Genomic DNA, 21,357 nt, shown 5'->3' on the forward strand with positions numbered 1-21,357 from the left:
ATGAATAAATAAGGAAAAATACAAAAATATCCACAATTGCATTTCACTTTTTTTTTCTCCTCAAACTCCTACTGCTGGTAGTTAAGACTAAAATAGGTATACTGTACATGATAAATGACATAAAGTGCTCTGGGGAAAATGGGGAGAAACTTGGGGAATACAATAATGTTTGTACCATGACACCTTACTCAGATCAAATCAAACAAATTCATAATCCTAAATGACCATATAAACAAAAATACAGGGAGAAATAAAGGGGGAAAAAAGGGAAGTGTGGCAACGCAAGTTTGTAAAACCTGGTCCTACTGGTATATCTAAACACTGTGTCACAACTAGACATTTCCTTTTTACATAAGAAATGAATTCAGTCTGTACAACAGAATAGATCATTCATTTAGATTACCCACCTGAATCCCTCCACCCCTCCCCACAACCCCAGATCAAGTCGTCCCCCCCCCCCCCCCCCCAACCCATACTGCATACACCCCTTGCTTTCTGAAATAGCAATTCCAGTCAATTTGCAGCAATGGCATTGAGTCTAATAGACGTCCATTTAGTATTTTTAAATCCAGTTTCTTCACAAAGAAAGAGGAAGTACATTAAAAAGAGAAACGATACAATCCAGCAAGCGTCCGCGTCGGCTGTTGATACTACAGTATATCAACAAACTCATCCTCCTTCGCTTCTCCTCTTGGTCACTTCATTGTTCTGTCATTTTTTTTGTTCTTGTTATAACATCCCAGAGTTTGTCTATGCATACTGTGCAATAGTGTGTGAGAAGGGGAGCATGTATTTATTTGTGTAATGAGATTGTGTGTTTGGGTGTTAAATGCTTAATAATCTCCATTTATATGAGGGGATAGGAGAGGTTAGTAGGCGGGTGGAAAGTGTGTGTGTGCATTTGTATGTGTATAATATGCTTGTGTATCAGAGAGATATGGATTGCTGTTTTCTCCCTCAGGGACTGCTGCTCAGGGTAGTGAAGGAAGCCCCTTGAAAAGCGGTCCCCAGCTCAGTCAACAAATGTCCATCTCTTGGTGTGCAGACAGGGGGGTTGAAGTGATGGCCAAGGAGGGAGAGGATAGGCGAAGTGGAGCAGGGAGGCAGGAGGAGGATCTAATAGGTTTTCTGGATAATTCCTGGTAGTAGAAACAAGTCAAGTCATCACACAGGTGAGCAGAGGAGAGAGAACACAATGGCCCTGTACTAATACAGAAATGGATCCTTCCTTCCTCGTTTCCTTGAGGTAAGCACAGTGATTGGATAGATGTAAGCAAGGTTACCACCCTACTACTTTCACCAATCTAAACAAGTCAGATCTGTGATTACTTCAAGGATGTATTTATGAAGTATTCGAACAGTGCCAATATGTGATCAAAAGAGTGGGGGAGGGGGAGCACACAAAATGGCACGGACGCTTAGATGGGGTGATGTGAGGTGTGTGTGTGTGTGTGTTTGGGGGGTTATGTTAAGGAGAGGGGAGATTGTGTGTGGGTTTGGTAAAATATCTGTTTGATTCAAATTCTCTATATGTACACAGTCATTCCTTCATACAAAAAGTATATTGAGTCCAAAGAGGGTATGTTCAGTTACAGTACTGCTAGCTTTGTCATTGTCAAGTCTCTGACCACTTTTCCAAAACCCCTGATAAGAATGGGTAAAGTGATACTCGGGTTCGGATCTTTAATGCTTCATCTTAGCTCTAACTAACATTTTGGCTCTATTGCTACTACAGTTTCCTGGTCTAGGATTCCTCCAGTGTCCCAATGGACGCCATCCTGACTCTGTCTCGGCCCGTGGCGGGCGGACATTTTGTATCTTCTCGCATGGAAGAGGAGCAATGTCGGGTGGTTGGGGTAGCGGGGGGTTGGTAGTGAGGCACCTGGCCGTTCTTCTCCTCTGAAAAAAGTTTTTCAATTACGTCAAAGAAGTTATTCAAGGGGCTACCTAGGTACACAAACGGGAAGCAAATAAAACGGGGAGAGAGGGAGAGGAAGAGAGAGAGAACAAACAATGAACGTTAGGGTTTATGCGAGAAGAGGAGGCTAGAGAGACTGACAGAAGGTGGGGAAGAGGGAGAGAGATGGAGGGAGGGTGAGGGCCACTGTGACAGCCACGTCGTGTGTGTGTGTGTGTGTGTGTGTGTGTGTGTGTGTGTGTGTGTTCAACATAAAAAAGACACCACAATATGATATCACTGTCAGCTCTAGCCAATGAGAAGCAGGATGTAGGTCAATTTAGGTCAGTGGTAAAGTTTGGAGCTTTATAGAGAAAGCAGCATTTTGGACTGCTATTTACCATATACAGTACAATCCAATGGTAATTACAAATACAATATTTAATATTTTAGCAGTTTAACAAAATAGGTAATCACGTGATCAACATTCCGAAGCATGCCAGCGAATGACACCCTGAATCAGTCATTTATATAATTTCAAATAAAACAAACGCTGTCTGTACATGACTGAACGACTACAGTGTATTTTTATATATATATAATTTTTTGTAACGTATTAGCAAATCCAGCTCTTTAGGCTATACTGAGTGCTATCCTTAGCCAGATTGCTCAAGAGTGATTCGAAATTGGATGTGGGTATTACCATCAGTAAAAATTAAACCTGAGGCCTCCCGAGTGGCGCAGCGGCCTAAGGCACTGCATCGCAGTGCTATAGGCATCCCTACAGACCCGGGTTCGATCCTGGGCTGTGTTGCAACCGGGAGACCCATAAGGCGCCACACAATTGGTTAGGGTTGGGATGTCCTTGTCCCATTGCACTCTAGCAACTCCTTGTGGCGGCCCAGGCAGATGCACGCTGACTTATGTCGCCAGTTGCACAGTGTTTCCTCCGACACATTGGTGCGGCTGGCTTCCGGGTTTAGCGAGCAGTGAGTCAAGAAGCAGTGCGGCTTGGCAGGGTCGTATTTCAGAGGACGCATGACTCTCGACCTTTGCCTCTCCCGAGTCCGTGCGGGAGTTGCAGTGATAAGACTAACTTCCAATTAGGGGTAAAAAGTAATTTTAAAAAAGCGGACCAATGATACATTTAACTATTATAACCAAAATATGATCAGCATATTCTCATGATTGGCAATATCCAGTGTACCTAGCTACCCCCCCAACTAAGAAATGTGTTCTAATTGTACACCAGTAAGATTTCAGACAAGGTCATAGCACCTTCTCTGCTACTCCTTTGGTTTTAAATGATGTTTAGATAAGAATAACACTGTGTGGCCCTTTTTTATTGACCTCTCTAAAGCCTTCGACACTGTGGATCACTCATTGCTTATTCAGAGGCTTTAATCCAGGGCTCTCCAACCCTGTTCTTGGAGCGGTAACTTCCTGGTTTTTGTTTCAACTAACTAACCTGATTCAGCTTATTAACCAGCAAATTATTTGAATTAAGTGTGCTAGATTAGGGTTATGGAAAACCTACAGAACGTTAGCTCTCCAGTAGCAGGGTTGGAGCACCCTACTTTAATCAATTGGCCTGGACCAGGCTGCGTGTAGCTGGTTTGAACATTATTTAGGGATTTCCCACAGGGATCGAATCTTGGTCCAGTTCTTTCCACTATTTACATTAACAGTTTATGTATTTTTTTGTTATTAGTTTCACGTGTATGAAGATGATGCGGTGGTGTATTCTATTGCTCCCACAGCTGACCAGGCTCTGTCAGGGCTTCAATCTGCCTTTATTGCCCTGCGCAAACCATTTATTGAATTGAAATTAGTACTTAATGCAGGTAAAACCAAGTATATGTTATTTTCCAAATCACGTAAAAATGTCTCTTCGGAAGGTGTCCTCATTGATCGTGTCCCCGCTTATAAATAATTGGGAATCTGAGTTGACGAAAATCTATCTTTCAAAAAGTATGTTGATGAATTAGTTAAGAAATTAAGAATTACATTAGGCTTATTCCATAAGAACAGGCCCTGTGTTTTGTTAAATAGCAGAAAACAAATAATTCAGTCAACATTCATTCCGGTAATTGACTATGGCGAAATCATCTATATGAATGCAGCTGCCACTGTATTGAAGCCATTGGACACAGTTTATCATTGCGCATTGTGCTTTATTTCGAGTGATCAGCACACATTGCAATTTGTATCAAAACGTAACCTTGCCCTCTAACGAAGTCTCGATGCATTGCTCTCTTTTTGCCTGTAAAGCCCTCTTGCATAAAATTGTTAACCTTCAGACGTATAAGTTACCAGACCCGGACTCAGCAGTGGAGGCTGGTGAGGGGAGGGCGGCTCATAAAAATGGCTGGAACGGAGGAAATGGAATGGCATCAAACACATGGAAACCATGTTTTTGATTCCATTCCACTAATTCCGTTTCAGCCATTACCATGAGCTCGTCCTCCCCAATTAAGGTGCCACCAACCTCCTGTGCCCTGGAGATCCCTTCAATCTCCACCGAGTTAGGGAAATCTGCTTTTGTTTTTTTTTCACCTCATGTGGAATGATCTCCAAAACTACTTAAAAGTTGGCAATTCAGGCCGGTGTTAGTGGGCCTTTTTATGTAGTTTTCTAAAACCCTGTACCACTAACTTTTTAGAGCCGTACACAACTGTGTCAGCCATATACTGTGAAGCAGGCTGAAGGACACACACACACACTGCTACTATACTAGGCTCTAAAACCTGGGAGGACACTAACTTTCACTAGCCTTTTATGACTTACTTCAGTAACACAGTTTCAGACTGTTTCTCACTGATGAAAAACATCTTCAAATCCCTATTACAGAAATACTGAGTCACTCCAAAATATTGAGGCAATAGTTTGAAACCCTTAGGATCATAAAGTTATTCAGCAAAGTTGTTAAGACAAATCTCTAGGTTGAACATTTTACAACTTGGAACAGTTAACTGAGTGGATGTACAGTACACTAGAGCAGGGCTCTTCAACCCTGGTCCTGGAGAGATACCATCTGGTAGGTTTTTGCTCCAACCCGAATATATGCACCTGATTCTAATAATTAGCTGGTTGATAAGCTAAATCAGGTTTGTTACAAATGGGATTTGAGTGAAAACTGACAAGGTAGCTTTCCAGTAACAGGGTTGGAGAGCCCTGCGCCACCATTGTTTCTGTACCCAAGAAAGCAAAGGTAATTTAACTAAATAACTATCGCCCCGTAGCACTCACCCTAGACCCACTTCAATTTGCATACCGCCCCAATATATCCACAGATGATGTAATCACCACCACACTACACACTGCCCTTTCCCATCTGGACATGAGGAATACCTATGTAAGAATGCTGTTCATTGACCACAGCTCAGCATTTAACACCATAGTACCCTCCAAGCTCATCATTAAGCTTGGGGCCCTGGGTCTGAACCCCACCCTGTGCAACTGGGTTCTGGACTTCCTCACGGGCCGCCTGTAGGTGGTGAAGGTAGGCAACAACACCTCCACTAAGCTGATCCTCAACACAGGGGCACCCACGGGTGCATGCTCACCCCCATCCTGTACTCCATTTCTCCCGTGATTGCGTGGCCACGCACGCCTCCAACTTAATCATCAAGTTTGCAGATGACCCAACAGTAGTAGACCTGATTACCAACAATGACGAAACAGCCTACAAGGAGGAGGTGAGGGCCCTGGTGGAGTGGTGCCAGGAAAATAACCTCTCCCTCAACGTCAACAAAACGAAGGAGCTGATTGTGGACTTCAGGAGACAACAGAGCGAGCACTCCCCCATCCACATCGATGGGACAGCCTCCACCCAGAACCCTGCCCTGAACTTAGTCACTGTCACTAGTCGGCTAGCACCCGGTTACTCAACGCTGCACCTTAGAGGCTGCTGCCCTATGTACAGTACATAGACAAGGAATCACTGGTTACTTTAATAATGGAACACTGGTCACTTTAACAATGCTTACATACTGTTTTACTCATTTCATATGTATATACTGTATTCTACTGTATGCTAGTCAATGCCACTCTGACATTGCTCGTCCTAATATTTATATGTTTCTTAATTCAATTATTTTACTTTTAGATTTGTGCATTGTTGTGAACTGTTAGATACTACTGCACTGTTGGAGCTAGGAACACAAGCATTTCGCTACACCCGCAATAACATCTGCTAAATTTGTGTATGCAACAAGTATAATTTGATTTGAGCATAGAACTTGTGCTGTGTTCTGTCTGCTCAACCTTCAGCTCTCTCTTTCTCTTCCTCTCTCTCTCGCTCATGCCAATCTAAATGATGAAAGGAGAGAGGCTTGCATCAGACAGACCAGACAGTTAATTGTTTCAACACCATCCCTCATCCTTCCATCCCCATCTTTTCCCCCTTTTATCACCCTCTGTTCTGAGAAACACATTAAATCCCTGCCAGGTATGCTGCACACACACAAGCATGCAAACACACACATACACTCCTCGGGACTGCTCTTATTGGTGATTAACAGACATACCGAGCTGCCTTGATTAAGTATTTTGTCCGCCACCTACTGTTATGCAAAGCCAAGTTCTCTGCTAATTACTGGCCCCTGCCACTTCAGATAGTGCCACTGACCCAGTGGCTCTACTACACCTTAGTTGAGTCCCAAATGGCACCCTATTCCCCATATAGTGCACTCTATGGGCCCTGGTCAAAAGTAGTGCAATAAATAGGAAATAGGGTGCCATTTGGTCCTAAGCCCAGTAAAACCCCTGCTATGGGATGCTGCTAGTAAAGTGCTGGCAAAAATCCATGACAGTCTTTATTCTAGATTAATTGTTTATTTTAATTGTACTATTTCTCTGAGAATGGCTTACCAAATTTTTTTTTTTTTAAATGACTAATTCGAGGTAAAAATGAGTTGGAGTACTCCACATTATTTTTGCTCACTTTAATCCATTGTACAGGATGTGAACAGATTACTGACGTTTTCGACGTCAAGCTGACGTCTTCCTGAGAGTCGAAATGTCAGTCATCTGTTCGCATCCTGTACAATTTGAAGTATTTTACTAACTGTGCTAAATGTTAAATCAAATCAGTTCTTCCAAGAGTTTTCTAAGTGTGTGTGATGACTAGAGAAGTGGGAGTGCATTTACTTGAGAGAGTTGGTAGCACCAGGGGTGAAAGGTGTCAAAGTAAAGTCTACTTTAAGTGGAAGTTGACAAGAGTGCTTGCCTTCGGGCACATCTGTGCACTGGGGGTCAACAGAAGGGAGAGATGTTGAGTCACTCCAAAATAATTCCACGCTCTCTGTTTGGGATGGTGATGATCTATATACACACAGGCTTTTGGCCTATGACATCGAATCTACTCACGTTAACTTCAAGGTAAGTTTTCAGCTGGCATTCTAAACACTGAGATGTTTCAGGTGCGACAGGGATCATACTAATGATACAAAAAGTATACTAAATCAGAAGACACACCCTTAGCAAAAAAGGTTATATCTAGAACCTAAAGGGGTTCTTCGGCTGTCCCCATAGGAGAGCCCTTTGAAAAGCCCTTGTTGGTTCCAGGTAGAACCATTTGGGGTTCCATGTAAAACCCTTTCCACAGAGGATTCTACATGGAACCCAAAATGGTTCTACCTGGAACCAAAAAGGGTTTCTTCTATGGGAACAGTCAAATAACCTTTTTTCTAAGAGTCCACTGATAACACCAACTCGCCTTAACGACATTCCACCTTACAATGAACAGTGGCTCTGTTCCTATACTCTTGAATGACATGTCCTTGTGTTTGTGTTGCACATGTGCATAATGTTTGTGTGTGAGAGCGAGAGAGAGGAATGAAAGACAAAAAAATATAAAGCTTAGTGAGTTGCAGTGGACATGTGTCTACATGGGGATGGGCTGGAGGGTGACTGCCTGGTCTCCAACTCCTAACATCAGCCAGATGTAGCAATATATCAATATGCAAATTCATTGATCAACACATTCATAGATACCAAAGGAACTGACTTTGGGTTTCAGACAAACAGGGAAACTCACACTGTTCAACACTTAACCATTTTCAGCATCTACCACTCCTCCTTTTAACATATTGATTCAGTGATTGTTAAAATGTTAGTATAAGTGCAGAATTAGTTACATAGAATACATTTAAAATAGTAGTACACATGCAAAAAATGTAAGTGAACTGATAAGAGACATATTAGTGGTATTTCTCTGGCCAGCAGATGGTACTGGTATCAGGAGGATGGCGAACAAGGAATACACACCAGGGAGGTTGCTCTAGTTTGAAGTCAAAGTTAGATGACCATCCAGGTCCCAAGAACATCTAGAATTGCTTCAAAACCGGTCACAATGGGCAAAGGTGAGCACTATTACCTCAAGTAGGCTGGCAGCTTGCTAGGGGATGGTGGATGGGTGTAAAAAAGCTGCTCTCTGGCGCCAAAGGTTGCGTGTTCAGTGCTAGGCAATAGTTATTTGTTTTTCTGTTTTAAGACTTTTCCAAACTTTAACCTTTAACTTAACCACTCTGAATAAATTCCTAAACGACCCCATTTTAACCATATCCCAAACCTTAACTTAACTTTAAACTTTTCTAAATGTATTTTTAGGGGGTAGATCAGCTTAAATATTTGCAGATAGATTGTGGCTTCCATTAATGTAATTGTCTGCATCATTTCCAATCCCCCATATATCTTTTGGGGGAAATATATATAAATAAAATATATATAGTGCCTTCGGAAAGTATTCAGACTCCTTGACTTTTTCAATTCTAAAATGGATTAAATACATCTTTTTCCTCATCAATCTACACACAATACCCCATAATGACAAAGCGAAAACAAGTTTAGACATTTCTGTAAATGTATTTCCCCTAACCCTACCACCCTTCCCCTAATTGAAGTAAACTAATGCACAACGACACTTAGGGTACACAGCTGTCAATTGTTTGGTCCTTACATGAAATTGGAATACTTTTTTATTAATCACAATTTCCTTTAAGCAATTTTGGTCTTGAATGCAGGGCCGACATTTCTCCCCATTCCACTTGCCTCTTCTATTTTTACCTTAATTTAACCCTTAACCCGAGATGTGAAACTCCCAGCCCAACTGCAGTGTTTTTGGTTTCACTTTTGCTGAGTTAAGTAACAGTGTCTCAACCTAAATGTCAAAAACCAACATTTGCCTTGATCTCACCCATAGACGTTTGGAAAAAACGTGGACAAAACATTACATTTCTAAGTCAAACTGTGATACTTTGTTACACACACACACACACACACATACACGAGAGATAGCAATGGATGGATTGATAAGACATGAGGAAGGCCATGAGGAGGGTGAGTAGGAGGACAGTGTATTTTATTTTCTTCTTCTTTTGTTCTCAATCTTTATAGACATCTCTATTGTCTATAAGAGATCTATGTGGTAGGCACTTCGGGACAGGATGACTTATTATTGGCCAAATGGCTCATGGATAAAACAAGAGATGAGCGAAGATTGTCTATTATATTGACAAGATATTCAAGTGACCGCTCTAACAATGGAAAAATAAGGGGGAGGCGAGATCAGGTGGGGACATTCTAGCCAATAAGAGGGCAGATACGCGTCAGAACAAAAGGCCATAGAGATAGATAGAGGACTCATCTGTGCCATTTTAGCATATGTAACAGCATGGGCAGTGCCATCTCCATTTTTAAGCAGGTGATTTTTTTTCTTCTTCTTTGGCTGATTGCTTCCAACTCATAGGAACCCCCACCCAGTTGACAGCTTTAAAATGGTGGAAGCCCTCCATGGCAATGTCCATGCTAAAATGGGTTATCTCCATGATGAGTCCTCTATCTATTTCTATGACAACTATGTTGCCAAAATGTCACGTGCGTCCACTTACTATATCCGTGTATTCGTAACAACCTAACCATTGCTAAACTTCTATTCAATCAAATAAGCCTCACGTAGCAAATGAGCAATTACATTTTTTGTTGACCAAATTTGACACTCTCTCATTGACCTCCATACAAAATAAATCCTCACTTCGTGGGCTTGTTTTCATTGACAGATTTTGGGCAGAGTAAAACCTCTCTGGATGAGGGAGGAGGACATAGAGGAGGAGATCCTAGCACCAGGATTAACTTGACTGGTCCTCTAAGTTCACTATCTAACCAGATAGCTGTGGTCTAGTCAATGGCAGGTATGGGCAGCAAAAAGGGTTACAAGAGGTTGGGATTTTGAGTGACAAGGGTTTAAAAAAGATAGAGCTAGCTAGAGAGTGTGATCCCTCTACATCTCAATGTAGTGGCAGTGCAATTCATTGAGGTGCATTGTGGTTGCTTTGACGTTACCATGGCGAGGAGCCATGGAGCAGTGGCAGTTAGGGCTCACGATGAGATTATCCTACCCCTGATCCTTTATAACCAACATTAAGGGACCATAAAAAAACATCTTATCTTAGATCACTAGTTATGGAGCAATCTCTTCCCATACTTGGTGGAGTGAGGGCCATGCAATATATGGAGGTTGTAGCAGAGAGTGGGTGAAAGGGAAGGAAAGGGGGTGAGAGTGGGGGAGGAGTGCTAGCTTAGCTTTAGCAGTGAGAGGGTGATAGGGGTATTGGTGGGGGGGAAGGGGGCGTGTTCAACTCACCAGAAAGCTGCTGAACTCCGGGCTGGTCATGTGTGCTTAGCAACTGGCCCTGAATTGTCTCTACCACCCGCTTGAAGCGCCGGCTGGGTCCTATACACACACACACACAAACAGGAAAACACACACATACGCACATGCAGGCACACACACACATGATTGCAATAGACAAGGGGAGAACAAGGTTAGTCATTCTATACTCACACACACACAAAGGTACTGTACACATGAACATGAAAAAGGCAGAACAGAGGAGACAAATTAAGAGAAAGAAAGGGGAGGAAAAAGAGTAAAGAAATGAAGAGGAAAAGTAAGGAATAAAAGGAATAGAAAGGAAAAACAAAGGAAGGGGAAAGGAGAAGGGTAGAGAGAAAATAAGAAAACAAGGGGGTTAGAGTGGGGGAGGAGGGAAGAGTGTTAGGATAGATCATGGAGATGAAAAAGAGAGTGTGGCTGCATGCGGTCTCCTGTAACCACTAACATCAGAGAAGCAGCGGGATCCAAATGGCCTATGATTAGTACCAGGGAAAGTGTCCTCTTCCTCCAATCTGGTCCCATGGAGCACACACACACTGTGAAAGACACAAACACACACACATACATGCACACACAAACACCTAGGAGCGGTGTGCCCGCATGTGTTTGTGCTTGTCTGCCTGTGTGTGTGTGTACCTGTGTGCTGTCCGTGTGTGTGCGTGTGTTACTTGCCTGCAAGTGTGTCTACATACCTCCCTGTGTGTGCGTGTTTGTGTGCATGTGTGTGTGCATGCATGAATGCTTGTGCGTTTACGTGTACCTGAGAGCAGGGTAAAGGTGACAGAATAGATGCCGTTCTCCTTGGGGGCGGCAGTGCTCTCTGTGTAGGTGATGTCCACCTGGAACTTGACTGGCTTCTGGAAGACTGTGGGGCCGGCTGTGGACTTGTACTCTGCCCGGAAACTCGTCTGGCTGATCACACTGTGGCTGAGACTAGGGATCTGGAAGAGCGATACATCTTTTTTTAGTTTTATTTTATAGTTATGAAGTGGACATTCTGAATCAAGAGATAAGAAATATAAGGGGGAATCAGGAAGAAAGAGAGGAAAGAGAGACTGAAGAAAAGGAGAGAAAGTGAGGGGGGGTGAGAGAGAGATTAAAAATGGGGGAGAGAAAGAGGTGGAGCAACTGATTGTGTGGCTCCTGTGGAGAGAAGTAGGGATAGAGGATCATAGAGAGGGAATAGAGAGCGAGGAGCATACAGAGAGAGGGAGAAAAAGTGTCACAGAGAAAGACTCACTTGCTCAAGTGAGTTAAGAGATAACACATACCTCTTATATAAGTGACAGGTTGAATAAAACGTCATTAAAATTACCCTGATGCAACCAAGCACAGATTAAACTCTAACCAGATTACAACGTCAGTACATCTGAGAGTGACACGCGGCATAGAGACTTTAGGGCCCATAGGGCTCTTGTCAAAAGTAGTGCACCACAGGGAATAGGATGCCATTTGGAACGCAATTTCAGGCTAATGCAATGTCAACCCTGCCAACACCCAAATTGTCATGTTTCACCAAACTGCTGCCAAGAGTTTGATTAATCATATAGTGCTGAAGAGTATAGTTCCAACTATTCAGGTGTACATCTACTCTCTGGGACACCAAGCATACACTTGGGGACAAAATAGCTACCTCATAGGAATAGAAGATTGGTTTGCCATTGACCTACAGTGGAGCAAGAGTTTCCATTTGCTTTAAGACTTTGTTAAAGCTGTGAGAAAATTTGTATATGTGCTTCTCTGTTGGCTTGCACTGAAAACCAGCTTTCACTGGCTTTGGAGATGCAGCGAAGAACAGAGAGAGAGAGAGACCTCAATGTTGCCTGTAGGCTCTCTCTCTCTCTCCCCCCCACACACACACACACACACACACACACACACACACACACACACACACACACACACACACACACACACACACACACACACCACCTCCTCGATACACAGCACTCAGGGCAAAGCATCTATATGCTAATGATCAGTGGTCCGTGTTGATTTTCTATTGACCTGGGTTGCATCCCAAATGCCACCCTATTTCCTACAGAGTGCACTACTTTTGACCAGGACCCACAGCGCTCTGGTCAAAAGTAGTGCACTATGTAGGGAGAAGGGTGCCATTTGGGATGTAGCCCTGGAGTACAGAGTGCCATTCAAAAGGAAAATGGGAGGGATAGCAACACAATCAGCTTACTGAATGGCTAGATAAATCAGAAACATGTAAGCATACACAAACACACTCACACATGTTCACACACGCACACACACATATGCACGCACACATTCACAGATCTGCGCACTCACGCGCCTCTAAGCTAAACCAATCAACATTGGTGTTATAATGGTAAAATACCCTCTTAGGCTGATAGCAGGTATTGGGGCTATACTGCAACATACCTGCAACATATGCATATACACTGAGTGTACAATACATTAGGAACACCTTCCTAATATTGAGTTGCACCCGCTTTTGCCCTCAGAACAGCCTCCATTTGTTGGGTTATGGACTCTACAAGATGTCGAAAGCGTTCCACAGGGATGGTGACCCATGTTGACTCCAATGCTTCTCACAGTTGTGTCAAGTTGGAAGGGTGTCCTTTGAGTGGTGAACCATTATTGATACACACGGGAAACTGTTGTGTGTGAAAAACCCAGCAGAGTTGCAGTTCTTGACACACTCAAACCGGTGTGCCTGGCACCTATCCCGTTCAAAGGCACTTAAATCTTTTGTCTTGTTCATTCACCCTCTGAATGGCACAATCCATGTCTCAATTGTCTCAAGGTTTAAAAACCCTTTAACCTGTCTCCTCCCCTTCATCTACACTGATTGAAGTGGATATAACAAGTGAAATCAATAAGGGATCATAGCTTTCACTTGGATTCACCTGGTCAGTCTATCTCATGGAAAGAGCATACCCATAATGATATAGGGAATACATTCTGTAGAAAGGAGGAGAAGTTAAGAGGAGAGGAGAAGAGAATGATAGGAGTGGGGGGGAGTGAGAGTGAGGAAAAGAAGAGATGTATGGAGGCCGGAGAGAAGGAAGGAGGCAGGAAAGCAAAGTAGGAGTGAGAAAATGTGATGAATGAATGACTGAATGAGAAGTGGCAGAGAGCAGAAAATAAGATCAGTAAAGGAGAAGGAAAGAGACATGGAGAGGTAGAGTAAGAGGGCACAAGGAGAAGAAGGTTTGAGGAAGGAGAGAGGGATGAGTAACTAGAGCGAGAGGAACTAAAGAGGGAGCAGAGCAAAAAAGACAGTGAGAGAAAGGGGTAGAGAGGGTTTACGTACCGAGAGAAAGGCATGGACGATGTCAGCCTTGATGGAGCTCAGAGGCTTGTCCTTGATCAAGATAAAGATCTGCTCCTCTTTATCCAGGTTGATGAAGTTACCAAACCAGGATTTTTTGGCAAGTCTGCAAGGAGGGGAGAAAATGGCAGATTGACACAGTTGATCAAAGTACATGTTTTATTGAAACAAATCACAATGGGCTGAAGATTCATAACCTCACATTTGGCATGTTTGACATACATTTATCCCTTTTCACTTGTACCTCTATATCGGTTGAAAATGTCCGATTTTGGCACTGATAAGCAACTAAGTTGGAACGCTGGGCTGTACAGTAACATGCTATACATGACGTCAGAGCTCAGGCCCTGCGCTTCACAGCACTGTATGGGTTTTGACTGACAGCCGTTCTGAACTTGAGCATCTCGTGCAACAAGAAGTTGTCCCCGTCCCTCCCACTAATTGGGCAACTTTTGTTTTGTTGTCTGATTGAGTGAAATGCTGTAAATTAAGAGGAATTGATGTATTTTGAAAAATTAGACGTTGAGGAGAATAATAATAAACACTTCTTTGATGTCACACAAGCCAGCCAAATACCCATGAGTTCAAATGTGCACTTCATATTTCCATATCATAAAACTCATGTCAATGTTTATGATCACTATGTTTAATGCACAGTTACAAGATGACATGATGTCATACCCTGGGATGTTCTGAACAGAATGAGCCTGTTTGTCTATTGTGAAGAGAATTTGCCGCAGAACATGCACCTAAATGCACTCATGACTCCATTCTATGCGCACCAATCTTTCTTGCGGTGTGAAAGATTAACACTGTGAGATGGTATTTTATAAATTATAGTGAGCAAAATATTAACACGACATGCAACAATTTCAAAGATTTTACTGAGTTACAGTTCATACAGAGGAAATCAGTCACTTTAACCATGTCTACATGTACATACTACCTCAATCAGCCTAACTAACCGGTGTCTGTATGTAGCCTCGCTACTGTATATAGCCTGTCTTTTAACTGTTGTTTTATTTCTTTACCTACCTATTGTTCACCTAACACCTTTTTTGCACTATTGGTTAGAGCCTGTAAGTAAGCATTTCACTGTAAGGTAGGAGTGAGAAAATGTGGTGAATGAATGAATGAATGAGAAGTGGCAGAGAAAATAAGATCAGTAAAGGAGAAGGAAAGAGACATGGAACACCTGTTGTATTTGACGCACGTGACAAATAAACTTTGATTTTGGAATTGAAATAAATTCATTATGCCCTAATCTATGGATTTCACATGACTGGGAATACAGATATGCATCTGTTGGTCACAGATACCTTAAAAAAAAAAAATGGGCCACACAATAGGCCTCAGGATCTCGTCAATGTATTTCTGGGCAATCAAATTGCCATCAATAAAATACAATTGTACTCATTGTAGCTTATGCGTGCCCATACCATAACCCCACTGACACCATGAGGCACTCTGTTCACAATGTTGACATCAGCAAGCTGCTCGCCCACACGACGCAATACAGGTGGTCTGCAGTTGTAAGGCCGGTAGGACGTGCTGCCAAATTCTCTAAAATTACGTTCGAGTTGGCTTACGGTAGAGAAATTAACATTCAATTCTCTGGCAACAGCTCTGTTGGACTCCTGTGGTCAGCATGCCAATTGCACGCTCCCTCAAAATTTGAGACACCTGTGGCATTGTGTTGTGTGACAAAACTTCACATTTTAGAATGGCCCTTTATAGTCCCCAGCACAAGGTGCACCTGTGTAATGATCATGCCGCTCAATCAGCTTATTGATATGCCACACCTGTCAGGTGGATGGATTATCTTGGCAAAGGAGAAATGCTCAAACAAGGATGTAAACTAATTTGTGCACAGCATTTTAGAGAAATAAGCTTTCTGAGGAAAATTCTGGGATCCTTTATTTCAGGTCATGAAACATGGGGCCAACACTACATGTTGCAATCATATTTTTGTTCAGTGTAGCTAGTCATGTTGGCAATAGAACAAGCTTTCAAATTATGCCCGCTTGATCCAGATTGCGATTTATAATGGCAGTTTTTGGATTGCGTAAACAACAACAGTAATGTGTGATGGTGGGGATGCAGGATTGTGTTCCAAATAAAACAACTACTAGTGTGCTTGCTCTAGTTCCTCAACAGCACAGCTAGGAGTGCTCAGGAAAAGCATCTTATAGTTGAATCATAAAAATGCATTGAAATTACTTAGGAACTGCGCACACTTTAGAAAGGTGTGTGTGGCCACTTGGAGACACCAGTTTCTAAATTAGCTAGCCACTGCAAGCTAGCTAGCTAAATTGCCATACATTTTTAATGCTTTTCGACCTGTCCCCAAATTAATATAATTGGTTTAGAGTTTGTTTTGATATTTCAGCCTGCGTTTGGTGTGGGGGGACAAAATCTATTTGCGCACGATTGCGCACGCGAACACACACGCATGTCCGGTTTGGACATGGTGTAAGTCAGCTTCATTCTGTCCTCCCACATTACAGTCTTGACACTGTGTTACTCTACTGTAAGTGAACAAACTCAGGCTCAGGGAGCACACTCTGAATCCCAAACACAGTCTGAGTAATTCGCTCCTTCTCTCTTCCTATCTTTGTCTCCCAACTCTCCCTTACTCCGTTTATCTCCCTCTTTTCCTCCCTCTATCTCTTTATGCCCCTCACCCTCCCTCCCTCGCTCTCCCTCCGTCCCTCCCACCTCTTTCTTCCTCCCCCTCTCTCTACATCCCAACTTCCTCCCTCCCTCTCTCACACTCTTTCCCAACTCTCCCTCCCTATCTACCCCCTCTCCCTGCTTCTCTCCCACCCTCATTCTTACTCTCTCCATCCCTCTCCTCTCCCCAAACTGTCCCTCCCTCCCTCTCTCCTGGCTCTCTCTCACCCCAAGGACCACTTGCACCAGTTGATCGTAAATGTGCTCTACACCAAACCTAAAAATGATACCTGTTGCACCACCTGTCCGTAAGCCCTTCTATGATCTAAGACTATTTGTAGATTCTACTCCTAGTAGGTTAAATTGTGGCTATCTTTATTAACATGATACCCATAGAAAAAAGTAGCAATGAATATTTTAAAAAGTATGTAAGTCATGTTCATATTTCACAACCTCTGCGGGCTTTTGGAGTTGCCTATGCACGAGTCAATAGCAAAATAATACACTTCATTTATGCTATATTACAGCGTGCTAAATGTGTATGATCAGTGATAGATGAGCACACAAATAGATGAGCTACCACCTAAACTTATTTGCCCAGCCAGAGATCAAATAACCAAATAGTCTACAGACTGAGATTCAGTGAAACAAAATCACATTGATTGATTATCAGACAAGTCAAGGGCTTTTTGTAGGAATATAGGCTGTATGCGAGTGAAGAGCAAAAAGAATCCCCTTTTTTATGCTAGGCTACATAGCCTAAACATGCTAGCAAAATGTTGTGATCAGTGCTAATAGATGAGCAAACTAGACTAAAGATTATCATCATGAGCACTCACCACAATTTAGCTAACACTTTCCCAGCCTCATTGTAACCAAATATCCAAACGGTTATTCAGTGAAAACAAATATCTGCCATTGATTGATTTATCAAGAGTCCGTATGCGTGTCTCAAAGCATTGCGCTGTCCCAATCAAAAAGGTGCTTAAATTATAGCTGACCACACACGGCTATTGCTTAAATTATTTAAAATCATTGGATTACATTAATAAGTAACAATTTGATACATGCCTTAAAATGGCATAAACCTACTGTAAAATGTAATTAATAGCCAGGCGTTTATTTGATTAAAACAACTGGCGCTAGGCAAAGTGACATGCCTCGCAAACTTTAGAACTGCCACGAGGATGGTAAAAGCCTAGTAACAGGCGCTGCCTAGCAACCTTCATTATGAAGTATCAAATCTCATGATCGATCGAGCATTGCTTACGCCACACTTAGCTACGAGAGAGTGAGAGAAGGAGCCCCACCAAGGAGCCCCAGGCCCCCTCAACGCCCCACCAGACCCAGCACATCCCACATGCCCCACACCACCAGAGCATCGCCACTTCCATCGGATTAGCCAGACTAGACTGGGCCCAGCCTATTACCCTACACCAGACCACCACCTCTACCAGACCAGAGAGGAAGCCTCCCCGGCCCAGACTTGGCCCCGCTCCATTCCAAAAGGTCCACCAGCAGGACCAGCGCAGCTAAGCAGAGGTCATCAGAGGACAGGAGAACACTGTAGAATTGAGTGAGATTAAACAGCTCTTCCAATACATCTGCACTAAACACACAAACACACCTATTGTACTAAAAGTTTACTTGTTCGATAAATAGGAATATAGACACTATCATTCAAAAGTTTGGGGCCACTTAGAAATGTCCTGTTTTTAAAAAAGAAAAGCAAAAGAAAAATGTCCATTAAAACAACAACAAATTGATCAGAAATTCAGTGTAGACATTGTTAATGTTGTAAATGACTATTGTAGCTGGAAACGGCAGATTTCTATGGAATATCTACATAGGCGTAGAGGCCCATTATCAGCAACCATCACTCCTGTGTTCCAATGGCACGTTGTGTTAGCTAATCCAAGTTTATCATTTTAAAAGGCCAATTGATCATTAGAAAACCCTTTTGCAATTATGTTAGCACAGCTGAAAACTGTTGAGCTGATTTTAAAGAAGCAATACAACTGGCATTCTTTAGACTAGTTGAGTATCTGGAGCATCAGCATTTGTGGGTTCGATTACAGGCTCAAAATGGCCAGAAACAAAGGAACTTTCTTCTGAAACTCGTCAGTCTATTCTTGTTCTGAGAAATGAAGGCTATTCCATTTGAGAAATTGCCAAGAAACAGAAGATCTCGTACAACGCTGTGTACTACTCCCTTCATAGAAGAGCGCAAACTGGCTCTAACCAGAATAGAAAGAGGAGTGGGAGGCCCCGGTGCACAACTGAGCAAGAGGACAAGTACATTAGTGTCTAGTTTGAGAAACAGACGCCTCACAAGTCCTCAACTGGCATCTTAATTAAATAGTACCCACAAAACACCGGTCTCAACGTCAACAGCGAAGAGGCGACTCCGGGATGCTTCCCTTCAACATTAACAATGTCTACACTATATTTCTGATCAATTTGATGTTATTTTAATGGACCAAAAAATTTGCTTTTCTATCAAAAACTAGGACATTTGTAAGTGACCCCAAACTTTTGAACGCTAGTGTATATATAAACGAATTGGCGAGGGCACTAGAACAGTCTGCAGCACACGGCCTAACCCTACTAGAATCTGAGGTCAAATGTCTACTGTTTGCTGATGAGCTGGTGCTTCTCTCACCAACAAAGGAGGGCCTACAGCAGCACCTAGATCTTCTGAACAGATTCTATCAGATCTGGGCCCAGACAGTAAATCTCAGTAAGACAAAAAGAATGGTGTTCCAAAAAAAGTCAATTTGCCAGGACCACAAATACAAATTCCATCTAGACTCCATTGCCCTAGAGCACACAAAAAACGATACATACCTCGGCTTAAACATCAGCGCCACAGGTAACTTCCACAAAGCTGTGAATGAGCTGAGAGACAAGGCAAGAAGGGCCATCTATGCTATCAAAAGGAACATAACATGTGTCATATCAATTAGGATCTGGCTAAAATACTTGAATCAGTTATAGAACCCATTGCCCTTTATGGTTGTGAGGTTTGGTGTCCACTCACCAAGCAAGAATTTACAAAATGGGACAAACACCAAATTGAGACTCTGCATTCAGAATTGTGCAAAATATCCTCTGTATACAACGTAAAACACCAAATAACGCATGCAGAGCAGTTAGGTTGATACCCGCTAACGATCAAAATCCAGAAAAGAGCCGTTAAATTCTACAACCACCTAAAAGGAAGCGATTCCCAAACCTTCCATAACAAAGCCATCACCTACAGAGAGATGAACCTGGAGAAGAGTCCCCTAAGCAAGTTGGTCCTGGGGCTCTGTTCACAAACAAACAGACCCCACAGAGCCCCAGGACAGCAACACAATTAGACCCAACCAAATCATGAGAAAACCAAAAGAGAATTACTTGACACATTGGAAAGAATTAACAAAAAAAACAGAGAAAACTAGAATGCTATTTGGCCCTAAAAAGAGAGTACACAGTGGCAGAATACCTGACCACTGTGACTGACCTAAACTTAAGGAAGGTTTTGACTATGTACAGACTCAGTGAGCATAGCCTTGCTATTGAGAAAGGCCGTCGTAGGCAGACCTGGCTCTCAAGACAAGATTGGCTATGTGCACACTGCCCACAAAATGATTTGGAAACTGAGCTACACTTCCTAACCTCCTGCCAGATGTATTACCATATTAGAGACACATATTTCCCTCAGATTACACAGATCCACAAAGAATTCGAAAACAAACCCAATTTTGATAAATTCCCATATCTACTGGGTGAAATACCACAATGTGCCATTACAGCAGCAATATTTGTGACCTGTTGCCACAAGAAAAGGGCAACCAGTGAAAAACAATCACCATTGTAAATACAACCCATATTTATGTTTATTTATTTTCCCTTTTGTACATCATTTTTTGGCTGTCAAAAGTATTAAAATCAACCCATGTTAGCCTTTAAGTGCTTTATTATGCAAATGTATAAAGTGTATGTGGGCGACAGAGAGATATTAGGGCTTTCAGGAGGAATGGAAAATTGCATGTCAATTCATAAACCATGTGCCATGGAATTGGTACATCAAATCTCTTCCCAACTATTTTGCGATCTATATGGCACAGCTGTCATTTTTTTTGTCCTTAAATGAAACTGGTATATATTTTTATTTATCACAATTTTCTTTAACCAAATTTGGTCTTTAATGCAGGGCTGACAGACAAGTTCCTGACTTGTTCCCCCTGTTTTTAGAGGGGGAGAAACCAAAAGCCCATTGGGCTTATTTTTCTAAAATTGTCAGTCCACAAGTCACGTGTTTTTCCCTCATTGTATTTACCCAAGTTCTCTCTTAACTCCAGGACGCCGAGCAGCTTTTTTGTTGTTGCCTGATGCAAGGACTCTAGTGCCAGAGAAGAGAAACTCTCAGACTGAAAATTGCCACAATTTAGACTACCGATAGATCAGAGTTCTAACTCCCCCTTGTGATAGTGTGGTGCAATGACAGAAAGCCACCATCTACCACTAACAGTCGCGGCATAAGCTCGTAACTTTTAAAGGAAGAACCACTGTATATAGACATAATATGACATTTGAAACGTCTTTATTATTTTGGAACTTCTGTGAGTGTAATGTTTACTGTTCATTTTTGTTGTTATTTTCACTTTTGTTTATTATCTACTTCACTTGCTTTGGTAATGCATATGTTTCCCATGCCAATAAAGCCCTTAAATTGAACTGAAATTGAATTGAGAGAACATGGCCTACAGCAGAGCCTGGGACCTGCTAGAACAGTACAGTAGGACCTGGGCCCTGGTA

At 42.4% G+C, this 21,357-nt stretch overlaps 1 protein-coding gene across 1 annotated transcript in view; it reads right to left on the bottom strand.

The window, feature by feature from the left end:
* Positions 1-480: 480 nt before the first annotated feature.
* brsk2a (BR serine/threonine kinase 2a) overlaps positions 481-21,357 on the bottom strand; it is a 572,400-nt gene continuing 551,523 nt past the window's right edge. The window contains exons 17-20 of the mRNA XM_082956614.1: positions 13,864-13,987; positions 11,335-11,515; positions 10,542-10,631; positions 481-1,139 (exon numbers count right to left, since the gene is read on the bottom strand). Coding sequence (XP_082812740.1) covers positions 1,117-1,139; positions 10,542-10,631; positions 11,335-11,515; positions 13,864-13,987 — 418 coding nt within the window. The 3' untranslated portion in view covers positions 481-1,116. The remainder of the gene's footprint in view (positions 1,140-10,541; positions 10,632-11,334; positions 11,516-13,863; positions 13,988-21,357) is intronic.

The sequence above is a fragment of the Salmo salar genome, chromosome 10 (genome assembly GCF_965601325.2).
Source record: "Salmo salar chromosome 10, fSalSal1, whole genome shotgun sequence".
NCBI lineage: Eukaryota > Metazoa > Chordata > Actinopteri > Salmoniformes > Salmonidae > Salmo > Salmo salar.